The sequence below is a fragment of the Rhinoderma darwinii genome, chromosome 11 (assembly GCF_050947455.1).
Source record: "Rhinoderma darwinii isolate aRhiDar2 chromosome 11, aRhiDar2.hap1, whole genome shotgun sequence".
Lineage (NCBI taxonomy): Eukaryota > Metazoa > Chordata > Amphibia > Anura > Rhinodermatidae > Rhinoderma > Rhinoderma darwinii.
Window position 1 is genome coordinate 48,342,134 of NC_134697.1, and position 13,938 is coordinate 48,356,071.

Sequence of the window (13,938 nt, forward strand, 5' to 3'; positions counted from 1 at the left end):
TTATTAAAACCCTCCTAGAGCCCCACATATAGTTTCCCCCGCCCCCCCACCCCGTACGTAATGGCACCCACTTTTTTAAGAAAAAAAAACCACTTTACATACAGTCTGACCCCGTGTCAATGCAGGCCTGCTCTCTTAGCAGATCTGCTGGGGTTGAACAGCGCAATGATAACGCGGCACTAGCGTAGTTGAAAGCCGCTGATTGGCGAGCAAAGTAATTCTGCCCTGCCAATCCGTGTCATTGTAAGGCACTTATGCATGTAATTGTATGTGTGTCCTATAGCTGCAGGTACAATTAGTGCAGGAGGGGGTGGCGGCGGCTTGTTTCAGTTGTGCCGCCGCCCGAGGCGAGAAGCTCCTCTTGCATCATGGACGGTGTGGCTGACATGGCAAGAGCAGCTTTCATGGCGGTCGCGGTGTACCCGGGGCCACTGCCCCCCCCTGCTGGCTACGCCACTGAAGTCTACGTATGTACAACGTGTGGCTGTATGAAATGAGGTTATTAGGCCACCATTTTTCAGCTATGTCTGCACAGTAAGATGAAATGCTGGTCTCATGATCCTGTCTTAAATGATTTGACCTGACAGACCTTTCTCCTGCTCGGTAGTTGAGACAAAGTGCTGCAAGTGCATATCGAAACATGCAAGTGGGGACATCGTTGGCTCTCCACAAGCAATTCCGTCTAGCGTTGTCCCCTTCAGGTCGCCATGCCTTCAGCTGTTAAGCAACAAACTGCGTAGTCAATACGATTTTCATAAGGAACTGATCTTTTAATTTTTTTTTTATGTTATTATAGCTGGTCTTGACCAGCTACCCTAGAAGTACATTTATAAAGCCATTTCTTTTTTATTCTTAGTGTAATATTTTATCCCATTTGTTTGCTCCAGAATCCATAAGCATGTTCCATATCGAGAAAGCAAGCTCACACACTACCTGCAAAGCTTTTTCAGTGGCAAAGGGAAAGTGAGCATGATCGTGAACATAAGTCAGACTTCCTCTGCTTATGACGAGACCCTCAATGTGCTCAAATTTTCAGCTGTTGCACAAAAGGTATGTAAAGCGGTGATCAAGAGCTTGTAAATGTCACATGGACCCAATTCTTCAGAAAGTTGATCATGTAGAAACATTATTTTTTTTTTGTAATACAGCATGAATTTGAGCTGATGGTATGATCAATAAATACCTGCATACATATGTAGACTTGGGGCTTATTCATATGTCGCTGTTTTGATTTTCACAAAAATGCGGGGGAGGGGGATACATTGGTTTAGCATAACTGTTAAAGTGCTTCTTAATTTCTTACCTCCTGAATGTTTTCTTAATTTTTAGGTTCTAATATTGGATTCGTGTCAGACTTTAGATCCCACCCTGTCGCATGTTCAAAGAAAGAGCGCCAGGGACGTGTCCTTTATAATAAACAATGCTGACAAGAAGAGGTGGCCATCAGAAAAACGTGCAACTGTTCAATGGGAAAGCCGCTTAGAGGATGTTCTTGAAGATGAAGACGATGAGGAAGATGTTGACGATTCTAATGAAGATCCTCTTGACTGCACCAATCTAGACGATCAAGATTATGAGGAAGATGAGATTATCATTAAGAGAGAGGCTTATGAGGTATGTTGCTGTAAAATATTTCACTCCTGTAGCGGGTTCAATCATTTTGACTTTTAATAATTTAAGTTTTTTTTTTTCTTCATACCTCTTACTACATCTAGAAACTGCTGGAACTTGTGCATGATTTGAAAACTAAGCTAGTTCATCAGAAAATAGATGAGCTTCAAATGGAATTTAAAATAAGAGAAGAAGTAGCAAAAGAATTCACTGAACAGTTCATGCAGCGTGAAAATGACTTCAGGTAAGTGACGCCTTCAAGTCTGTAAGTGCATTCATTTTGTGAACTATTTGTTCAAAATTGTTGGTTTTGACTGAACGAGTTTGTGTACATATCCTGAGGTTTTCAGGAGGAAAGGATCAGCACTCCTTGTGGAGTGTAAAAACCTCTTTAATTAGAATAGCCAGCGGATAAATCCAAGCAAGCATATCCTGAGGATTGCAAGTTGGGGATTAAAAACCCACATTAGTCTCTAAAAGTAAAACACTTTCAGATTCTTTGTCCATACAGTGTATTGGGATGCCTGCACATTACATTTGCAGGAGCTTTTATGACCTCCCTTTCTAAATCCATTAGCATTAATATGGATATGATTCCCCCACCCCCCCCACCTTGCAACGATACCTCTTCAAAATTTTACAGGCCTTCAAAAGAAAAGTGTGTGTTCTGTGGGATTTATTGCCCACTCGTCCAGAAGAGCAGTTGTGAGGTCAGACACTGATGTTGGACTAGAGGGGCTGGTTCACGATCTCATCTACAGTTCATCCGAAAGATATTCGATAGGGTTGAGGTCAGGGCTCTGTGTGGGCCAGTCAAGTTCTTCCACAATCGTGACCTTATGGACGTTGCTTTGTGCACTGGGGCACAGTCATGCTGGAACAGAAAAGGGCCGAACCCCAAACTTCCCACAAAGTTAAAAGCATACAGGTGTCTAAAATGTCTTGTTATGCTGAAGCATTAAGATTTCCCTTCAAGGGGTTTAACTCCTTCCCAACCGCCCACTGTCTTTTGGCGTCGCTGTAGATCAGGCTGATGAGCGCTCGTGTGAGCGTTCATCCTAAGCAGGAGCTGTAACTTACAGCTCCTGATCTTACAGAAGCCTCCTGAATACAGCTGGGGTCGGAAAACATTCGGACCCCAGCTATTTAACCCTTTGATTGCCACGGTCCGTGACCGCGGCATGATCAAAGGGAATTCCCCTCTTTGATCGCATCACCGGGATTCCGGTGATGCAATCAAACACCGGGGAATCCCTCTGCAGTCAGCTCTGGGGATCTACAAAGGACCCAAGGGCTGTCCTTTCCGTTTGCCTGCTGTTCGGGCACACTATGTGCTGCCCGATCAGCAGCTTGTGTAATGTATTAGAATACAGGAGTATGCTAATACATTACAAGTAAAAAATAGTTATAAATAAAGTTATCCTTTGGGATTAAAAAAAAATCCGTAACTAACTAAGTCATTGTGCATGAAATAAATTTTATTGCCCCTACACTAAATAAAAACAAAAAACCTACACATATTCGGTATCTACACGACCGTAATAACCTGAAGAATTAGCAGCATTCAACTGGGTCTCCTAAGTGACGCAACGATGCAGCACTAGCAGCAAGGGGCGTCACTAAGGTCTTGAAACATCATGGGAAATAGCCCCAATACACTACCAGGACCCTAAAGGGGGTGGCCCGGAGCAGGGCCGGCCTTAGGTTGGATGGCGCCCTGTGTGGCACATACTGGAACATATATACTGTACATACATAAAGCCAGATATTTAGACATACAGGCAAATATACATACACACATTCTGGAATTTATACATACAGGTAACTATAGAGATGTACGCATGCGCACACACACCTTCTGCATCTAGTCAATTTTCCTCTAAGGACGGACTTTGGGTGACAACAGGGGGTGGACAGCAGATGACTGCAAGGGAGACACCTAGTGGCAGTAACTTCACACAGAATTTGCATGGCTAAATTAACTAAATATTTAAGTAAATTGAAAAGTTGATCTAATAAGTATATTATTCGCTTAGCAAGTTGTATGCAAAGTTCGTGTCCAACTAAAGTGAGAATTGAATAAGAAAAATTTGTTCCATGTTCCCTGTACTGAGCTCTACATTACATTTCATTGATATGCGTTTAATGAAGTTAGTTTTTATTTTCTGCTCCGCTTTATATTTATACTTTTTGTTGTAGTGAACGTTTGCAAAATGAAAAAGAGCTGTTAGAAGTACGGTGTGATGAAAGAATGGAGATCTTTCAGGATTTGGTGAGAAAATATTTAAATAAGGAGGTGGATGATGATGATGAAGAGGAAGGTGCCGAAGAACCATGCAATGTCACAGAAACTGCCGTCCAGGTGTGCAAATTCTGCAGTTACTTGTGGGGTCTTCTCATTTAATATCTGTGGACTGACTGGTTTTCAGCTTATATGGTCTTTTTTTTGTTTTTCATAAGCAGCGCCAGATGTGTGTGACAGCCGCTTATTTCCTTTTCTCTCTTGAAATGACATGCACTTTCGGCGAAGGTTGTCAAAATACCAGAATTTTGACTTCAATACCGATACTTTGTGTAGTATTGCGATTTTCGATACCAAGACGATACTTTGCCAACAATAAAATAACACACAAAAAAAAAACTTCCATTTTCCGATGAGGCATATGGTGGTATGAATTTTGAACCTCCATATGCCTCACATATCTAGTAATTGACACCATCCTGTACCTCATACTGGGCAATATTGTGTTAATGTGTAAGTTACATGGTAGTTAATTACTATTAATGTGAGGCACATAGAGCTTCAAAATTCATAACACCACATGCTTCATATTAAGTGACCCGTCATTTCCTACACATAATGGCAATATTGGGGCTAACCTCTTAGGGACACGGCCAGTTTTGGCATTGAGGACAGAACAATTTTTTACTTATGCCGCTCAATTTTTTATTTTTTATTTTTTTTATGGTAAATTCACATTATTTTTTTTTTATTATTTTGCCAAGTAGTTTTTTGTTTTTTTTAATTTTTTTTTTTAACAGCATACACCGATCATCATAAATGACGCTATAAGTTTGTACAGGTTTATTACGATTGTGACTATACGAAGTGTATATTTTATGTATTGGGGCTTTAATAATGTTTGTTAAAAAAAAAAAATTTTTTTTTAAATAACTTTTTTTTTTTTTTTTTTTTTTTTTTTTTGTAAATTCTTTATTTTAGGGTTTTCAAACAAAGGAAGGAAGGGTACAAAAATAAAAAAGGGAGGGGGCAACAGATCATCTTCACAATGCGAAACATCTATTAATATAATAATGCATCTCAAACAATACAATCCGGCATAATAATGTTATATTGAGAAATCAATATGGTGTTGACCTTAAAACATGTGGCATTAAATCCCTTGAACCAATATACGGAAAATCTTGTGAGTAGATGACTTGCCTCAGGAAGAAAATTTGATGGTTATCTAAATGTGGGATCAGGCTGTAGTATTAGCTAATTAGGATAAATCTACAGATTTATAAAATTGTATCCAATTGTCCCATATATGTTGGAATTTGTCTAGGTCTTGGTTCAAAAGCCATTTAATTTTTTCGTACGATTGTATTCTATTTCTCTTAACCACTCAGTTATTGTAGGGGGATCAACCTCTTTCCAGTGTCTAGCTATTAAGGTCTTTGCTGCACTTATAAGATGTGGTAAAGCAGAGTTACGATTTATATATTGATACGACATGTCTAGGTTAAGTAGTGTTAGTTCTGGAGTTAGAGTAATGTCTTTGGCTAGAAATTTTCTTAAGATGCCTTGGACCTTTTGCCAAAATGGGAGAATTAAGGGACATTCGTACCATATATGCAAAAGCGCCCCTTTTGCTGTTCCACATCTCCAACAAGTGGGAGAGTAAGACGGATCGATCTTATTGAGAACCTCTGGAGTTTTATACCACCTCGCTATGAACTTATAATTAAGTTCCTGGATTCTTGTTGAGATTGAGAGAGAGAGTGGTTTAAGATTATTTTGGTTTGTTCTGCTGAGAATTTAGTGTTTAGGTCTTTCTCCCATCTTGAGATATATGAAGGTGGATCTGAGGTTAATAATAATGACTTGTATAATTTCGATATCATACTCTTGACCGTTTTTGGTTGGTGACCAAATTTTGATAATAAATTATATGATGTGTCAGTAATCTCTGGTGAAAACCGTCTGACTGCTTCCAGGATCGTTTTGTCGTCTTGTTCACTTAAGTTTGAATCCTTAAACTCGGGCAGATCCGTTAGTTGGTGTACAATTTTGTTTTTAATTAAATGTTTTACCGCTAAGGTAGCTAATGTTGGATTATCAGAAATGGTCTGTTTCAAGGATCTGAATTTGTTCGGTATGAGAAATGAGAAAGGCGTCAGTTCACAGATATTTGGGACCATCAGGTTTTTCTTAAGTTTATATTTTTTACTTTAAATGTACTGGCATGTTTCTATATGCCAGTACATTAGTCTGTGTATTAATAGCACACAGGCAATTGTTAAAGAAAACCTAGGTCTACCCTAACATGAAATATGGTCAGATAGCCGTGGGCTGTCTGCCCATATATGGTATGTCTCTCAATCGTGTCACAGGGATTCCCTGTAATGTGATCAGGTGTCCCCCCTGCTCCTTTTTCCATTGGAGTGCCGCAGTCCACTTTGATCGCGGCATTCAACGGGGCAACGGCGAAGATCAGAGGTCTGTCTGATCTCCGCCGTTAGCAGGGCTTCGGCTGTGTATTACAGCCACGGCCCCACTGCCGATCACGTGTGCCTACACTTGTTGTGCCTGCACGATCAGCATGATGTGATGCGGCTGGCACAGAAGAAAGAACATGGGGGGGGGGGGTGGGGGTACTGTGCAGTGCACCTGCCATGTTCTGTCAAGGCCAGTGCCGCTGCTAATTAGTGCCATGCCGGTCGCATCACATCATGCCAGTGACTACATTAATGTGTCAAAATGCTGAGCTATGCGGCCACACATCTTAGTATGGAAATACATGAATCCACGGTATTGAACTGTTTGAGGGTGCACAGCATTAAAATAGTATTGATATTTCGATGCGTCGTGCAACCCTACTTTTGGCTGAGCAGTCTTTTATGTCTAGTGTAAAGGTATTTTGGGATTTTGCTGGTTTGCAGATAACTATAAATTTATAATTTGTCTCTTTTGTAGTAGTTTGCCCGCTCAGTAAAGTTGTGTAAGGCTTCTAATCTCTTGTGGGGGGTGCTTGCAGCAAAGGGTGTATGTGTTTTATGATGGGCACAAGAAAAAAACAAACCATTGCATTAACACAAACTTGGGCAGCTTTACAACTGAATCCACTTATTTGGATTCGTGAGGTACTGTCCTGTTTTTAAACTCTATGTAATTTTTCATATTGATGCATGTTCCTAAATGAACCTGTGGGAGATGAACCTTGCTTTCTCCTTACCAGGCAGATGAGCCCAACGTACCTCTTCAAGGATTCTTCTCTTCTATGCAGAGTGATTTGGCAGTGATCAAGAATCAGGCAGTGGAGGCTCGTCATCATATTGCAGCTATCCATGATGATCCAGACAAAATTGCTGCATTGGAACAGAAGTTAAAACGGGTTACCAATAATCTTTCCGAAACTCAAGAGAAGCTAAAAAGGAAATCTGCTGGTAAGTTGTTAGTCCTGTTGAAGTGAATATATTATGTGTGAGGTACTTGAATAACTTTACAAAATATTGCCAATCTTTCAGAGATTCATTTTCCAGCAGTGTTCAAGGGCCGTTTGTCACTTCTGTCCAATGATACCAGTATTTATCAACGGGGCTGGTTTGTCTGAGGTTAAATGCAGCCCATTATTAGACTGTGGTGTGTCCTTGTACATTGGTGTAAATGAAGTCGTCTTCTGTCAGATGTAGTAGCATACTACGGTGTTACCGAAGTTTGTTTTAAACATAAAGGACAATTATTAGGCAGACGAGCGTTTGCTTAAGTTTATATTGCCCTGCGTAAGCAGAGGAATGATCAGTAGATGAACGAGCAAGCGCTCGATCATCTGCTGGTCGGATTGTTTTAAAAAAGTGAAATATTATCGTTGTCTGCTGCACATCTCCCTGTGTATACAGGGAGACGCGCTGCCGACGTGATGTATGGGGACGAGCGATTGGAGTAACGACCGCTCGTCCCCATTCATAGCTCCGTGTGAAAGGAGCAAACAAGCGCCGAGCTCGCTACACTGGCCACTTATCAGGTGGTGTAAAAGGGCCTTAAAGGGAACGTGTGGCTAGAAATTTTATATATATATATATATATATATATATATATATTATTTTTTAGTTTAACAGTATATACATGATTACACTTTGTATTATTTTTATTTTTATTTTTTCACAAGTCAGGAAATATTATAAATTAGATTCTAATTTATAACATTTCCCTTTGCTGGTCACTAGAGGGAGCAATTCCCAAAATTGCAGCATTGGCATGTGGTAAAGTAACCACATTGCTTTTATGCTGCAAAATTGGAGAAGACACACTCTAGTGAGCTCACACAATGCCCCTAGTGCCAGGAGAAAGGAGGGAATTGAATGTTCAAATCTCCTACACTGTGTGCCACCATTTTTTGAGCGAATGCACAGTGTAGTAGGCTTACATACAGTGGTAATCACACAGTAAAACACGAACAAACACAAACATAACTCCTGCTCCTGCCGCCTTCGCTCGCTCCGCTCCTAGTACTTGCTTCTAATCGACATGACCGCAAGTAGTCCTCTTACTGTCCGGCCGCGGCTTCCGGTCCACATGAAAATGGCGCCAGATGCCGCTCGGCCGAAGACCTTCCTTTTGGACTGTGGGAGCGGCGCATGCGCTGTTCCCACACAGACGGCGTGCAGCATAGTGGATGGAACGGCTCCCGTTCGCATTCTCTATGGGGATGTATGTGCCGTATTCCATCTCTGTATGTGTCGTTAATCGACACATACAGAGATGAAAAAAAAAATTGCAGCCTCCATAGAGAAGTAAAAGTTAGAAAAAATAAAGTAAAACGCACACAAATAAAGTTTATTTTAATAACACCCTAAAATCCAATTTATATTAAAAAAAAATCGCGCCACCTGTCCTTTAAGTCCTAGACTTTAGATTACAGAAAAGCTTATGAGATCGCAATCTGACAAAGATGCAATTAGTAGGTGAAACTTTTACCCAAATGGAACAGTAGCGCTGATTAGCATCACCGAGATCTAACCATGAATCTTACTGCTCAAACCAACATTTATTTATATATATAACATTTAAAAAGTAACACCTTCATGCGTCATGTAAATTAAAGGGGGTTTTTCAGCCACTAAAAATGTATGGCATATCCTCCGGATAGGCCATCAATAGCTGATGGGTCGGGGTCCGACTCCCAGAACATCCGCCGATCAACTGTTTTGAAGGGGCTGGAGCGTTCCTACCCCTTTTCCCCAAAAAAGTACACACTGCTCTGAACTTGCATGCACCAGTTTTAGACATTCTGCGTGATATCAACACATTTTGCATGGGCGTCAGCGACTCGGGCATCAATACATTTCTATCAGACAAAATGCATGTTACCCCAACCCAAACAAAATCACCCCCTGCCACCAATTCTAGCCTGTTTTATCCCAACCCTATCTGCATCTGCGCCTTCACTAAAAAAAAAAAAAAAAAAAAGAATTGTTACATAATGTACACACATTTGACATCCCTATGCACAGGATAATTAGTTATTTTTTTGGGCTAAACATTAGTCATTAAAACAAAGTGCCATTTTTTGGACTTGCTGTAAAATCCATTTCTAGTCAAATTCATTGCACACAGCAGCATGTGTTATAGGCCCTTGCCACTAGGAGGCTGACGCTGGGTAGGAAAAAGTGTTTGCTTCACCCATGTAGGCCATACCCTTTCCACATACGCTGGCTTTTCAGCTTGTACAGTAGTACATGGTATCAGGAGAAGAAAAAAACAACTAGAACCAGGGTCCTGAGCCGGTCAAACAAAAAGGATGGGATCTGTGTACCAAATTCAACGAGGATTTTGCGGCGAGTACTAAAATCCAATATTCTCGTTAATATCATTGGGGAGGACCGCACCAGGGGATGTCCTAAAGCAGGCCCAAGAAAATAGCTGTGCGACTCTTCACGCGCAGCAGTTTGGAGAACCTTGCGACCCAGGCTGGAATCCGAAGAAGCCAGGGAATGAATCTGGTAGAATTTGAATGTATGCACTGAAGCCCAGTTAGCAGCCTTGCAAACCTGAGACTGAATCTTTGTGCCGTACCTCCCAGGTTGCACCAACCGCACATGTGGAATGGGTGGTAACTGGACAGGGAGGAACCTTTTCCCTTGGACCAATTTTCCAAAATCACAGACCAAATCCACCGAGCAATGGTGGCCTTGGAATCCGCCAGGTGCTTCGGGAATCACAAAAAGCATCTGAAGGTATATATAGTTGAGTTAGTCTGTTTACTGAGGGGGAGACACATATATGTGACAAGCCTCCGTCCACTCCTCCCTAGACATAGTTGGAATAGCTACCCGCCAATCCGTTTCGGGCAATAGTATTTGAGATTCTACCATGGAATTTAAAAGATGAGTATACAGTTCCGCGATACCTTTTTAGGACCTTGCGTTCTTAAAATCCCGATCAAGGGGAATTTGGACACAATGGGACAACCCCCTTGGAATTGCGAGGAAAGTGCATGTCTGAGTTGTAGGTAACAGTAATAATGTACCCTGTCTAAATTGTAAAGTTCCTGCAGTTGTGTAAATGATGAGTATCCCATACTTATAAATATCGTGCAAGGTCAGTATAGTATGAGACTTCCAGAACTCTGATCCCCCTAGCTGTTTTAGTTGAGTAAACCGCAGGTTTGGGTATACACCTGAGGAGACCCCTCTTTGGGATAAACTGCTAAGTTCTCTGGCTTCTCTCCACGACTGATGTGCCAACTTGTGTAGTGACCACAATCTCCCTTTGCATAATGTGGGTTGTTCCAGAATAGACCAGACATACGTCAATTCCACCACCTGACCCAGAATATATTAAGAAAATGGCAGAGATGGGGTTTCAGACAACAATGAAGCCAAGTATCTTAACTGACCACCCAGAAAATACAAGTAGAAATCGGGGAGTGCCAGGCTACCACTCATTTTGGGACGTTATAAAGTAGCCAAAGTCAATTTCTTCCTACCACTACCCCAGATAAAGGAGGACATTATGGAGTTCAATTTATTAAAGCACTTCCCAGGCCCATTGGTGTGTTCAAACCTGTATAAACCTTTAGGTAAAAGGACCATTTTAATTAAGTTTACCTTGTCAGCCACCGACAGGAGAGTTCACCAGGCCCTGACTCTGTCCCTAAAGAGCTCTTCCAGGGGATATATATTCTTGGAGGGTGAGACACTCGGGTCTTGGGTAACGTATATTCCTAAGTATTTACACATCTCTACTACTGGCAAATTGAAATACACCTTCGGCCATGCCACTTTCCACAATGGTATCGAGGCTGATTTGGACCAATCATTCAAAAACCCTGAAAAGATACCAAAATGTGTTTAGTATCTAAATTGCCCTAGGAAGTGAGTTCTCCACATCCGACCTGAAAAGCACCAAGTCATCTGCATAGAGACCTCTCTTTCTTTCTCTCGCTCTTTCTTTCTCTCGCTCTTTCTTTCTCTCGCTCTCTCCTTCCCGCTCTCTCTCTCTTTCCCGCTCTCTCTCTCTTTCCCGCTCTCTCTCTCTCTTTCCCGCTCTCTCTCTCTCTTTCCCGCTCTCTCTCTCTCTTTCCCGCTCTCTCTCTCTCTTTCCCGCTCTCTCTCTCTCTTTCCCGCTCTCTCTCTCTCTTTCCCGCTCTCTCTCTCTCTTTCCCGCTCTCTCTCTCTCTCTCTCTCTCTTTCCCGCTCTCTCTCTCTCTTTCCCGCTCTCTCTCTCTCTTTCCCGCTCTCTCTCTCTCTTTCCCGCTCTCTCTCTCTCTTTCCCGCTCTCTCTCTCTCTTTCCCGCTCTCTCTCTCTCTTTCCCGCTCTCTCTCTCTCTTTCCCGCTCTCTCTCTCTCTTTCCCGCTCTCTCTCTCTCTTTCCCGCTCTCTCTCTCTCTTTCCCGCTCTCTCTCTCTCTTTCCCGCTCTCTCTCTCTCTTTCCCGCTCTCTCTCTCTCTTTCCCGCTCTCTCTCTCTCTTTCCCGCTCTCTCTCTCTCTTTCCCGCTCTCTCTCTCTCTTTCCCGCTCTCTCTCTCTCTTTCCCGCTCTCTCTCTCTCTTTCCCGCTCTCTCTCTCTCTCTCTTTCCCGCTCTCTCTCTCTCTCTCTTTCCCGCTCTCTCTCTCTCTCTCTTTCCCGCTCTCTCCCGCTCTCTTTCTCTCTCTCTCTCTCTCTCTCTCTTTCCCGCTCTCTCTCTCTCTTTCCCGCTCTCTCTCTCTCTTTCCCGCTCTCTCTCTCTCTTTCCCGCTCTCTTTCTCTCTCTCTCTCGCAAAAAAGATGGTGGCTGAATTATATATATATATATATATATATATATATATATATATATATATATATTTTTTTTTTTTTTTTTTTTTGACTGCAGCAGTTCAAAAGGTGACATTTTGTTCTGGGCATGAAGGCCCAAAATAAACCTGACCTGAAACCGTTAATGTATCTAAGCATTTGCAATATTAGTCCGCTTCTTAAAAATGGTCGACTAAAGTTATTGATTCCATCAAAATGGAACCCTTACACAACGGTGATGAACGGAAATCCTTAGTAACGGATCCTTCACCAATGGTGATGCAAATGGAAACCTATGTTCTCAGTTTTTCAGGTTGGTTTCCATTCATGGGCTCCCCTGACGGAAGCTTTGACTGAACCCATGAATGGAGCCCCGACACAGATGTGAATGAAGCCTTACACTATAAAAACACTGTCGCCATATTTTAAGAACCATAACCAATTTTTTTTCACCGATGCAGCTGTATGAGGGCTTTGTTTTTGTGGGACGACTTGTTGTTTTTACTGGTATCCTTTTTGGACTACATGCGACTTTGATCACTTGCCAAAAATTTTTAAGGCAGGATGAACCGAAAACCGCAATTCTGCCATTTATTTACGGCGTTCACTGTGCAGGTTAAATGTTATTATTTTATAGTTGGGGTCATTGCGGAAGCGGAGATACCAAATGTGTAACTTTTTTATTTATTTTTATTTTTTTCATAAAGCTAGTTAAGTGGAGAAAGTTGGCTTTTTCTTTTTTACAAAAAATTCGCCCCCGGCTGAAAACATGATTACAGTACGGGACAGTTGTCCTGCAGCGAGGCAGGGACTCCTAGCGCCGTACATAAGTATGATACTAAGAGCCCGGCTCCCTGCACTGTGTTCGGTCCGGAACTTGCGGCCGAAATACGTCCGTCAATTACGGACGTAATTAGTGTGTGTGCACATACCCTTACAGTGCCATCCCCCATATAGTGGCACACACCCTTGCAGATAGCACCCCCACCCCCTGTTGTAGATCGCATCCCCACATGTAGACTGCATCCCGCCACCGATCGCAGCACCCCCCCCCCTCTTGTAGATGGCGCAACTGTAGCTGAATCCCCAGCCAGAGGTTTCCGACACTTAGACCAGGGATACAGCTTCTAGTGGGAGCCACAGTGGTGCGATCTGCAAAGGGGGAGGTGGTGTGATCTGCAAGGAGGAGTAGTATCTACAGGGCGGTGTGACTATATATACTAGGAGTCTCTTCTTTCCCCACGGAACTACTGTTCCGTACTGTATCATTTTGTCCACTACAGAACAGCAGTTCCATAGGGTAGCAGAGGCAAAAGGTGGCGCAGCTTGTCAGACGGGGCAGATCAGGCAGTGGTGAGGCGCAGCACGGCAACAATAAAAATAAATATTTAACGATTCTGTTAAACCAAATAGTCAGAGGCCTTAAGGGCCTAATACTTATGTACTTATGTATCTAATTTGATCATCCAGCCCTACCAGGAAGTGCTTCCAAAGGAGAAACTGATCACAAATGGAAACCACACTGATGCAACATGGACAGTCATATGCATGAAAAACAGTCCTTTTTTTTTTTTTTTTTTTTTTTTTTTTTTTTTTTTTTTTTGCAGATGAAAATCGGACACGATTGTGTGATTTTAAGATTAATATGAGACATGGTTTGCTATAAAGGAAAATATTTGTCACGCACAGCCGTTTACTACTGGTCAGTATAGGGAGGGAAATAGCACCAGACAGCCAAAGTCATGTTGTAATGCTTTGTGGGACTGGTTAAGGAAAAAGGGCTGTTAGTATATAATAATTTTATTTTCTTCCCCCAATACCCTTGCC

At 42.1% G+C, this 13,938-nt stretch overlaps 1 protein-coding gene across 3 annotated transcripts in view; it reads left to right on the top strand.

Moving 5' to 3' along the window:
* Positions 1-13,938, top strand: part of KIF20B (kinesin family member 20B) — a 100,843-nt gene that overhangs the window by 35,709 nt on the left and 51,196 nt on the right. The window contains exons 12-16 of one of the 3 annotated variants that reach the window (XM_075841208.1): positions 888-1,050; positions 1,330-1,614; positions 1,716-1,855; positions 3,811-3,973; positions 7,122-7,281. In XM_075841208.1, coding sequence (XP_075697323.1) covers positions 888-1,050; positions 1,330-1,614; positions 1,716-1,855; positions 3,811-3,973; positions 7,122-7,281 — 911 coding nt within the window. Of the gene's footprint in view, positions 1-887; positions 1,051-1,329; positions 1,615-1,715; positions 1,856-3,810; positions 3,974-7,073; positions 7,282-13,938 lie in introns of all 3 variants that reach the window. The other 2 variants (XM_075841209.1, XM_075841207.1) reach the window with 2 other exon arrangements.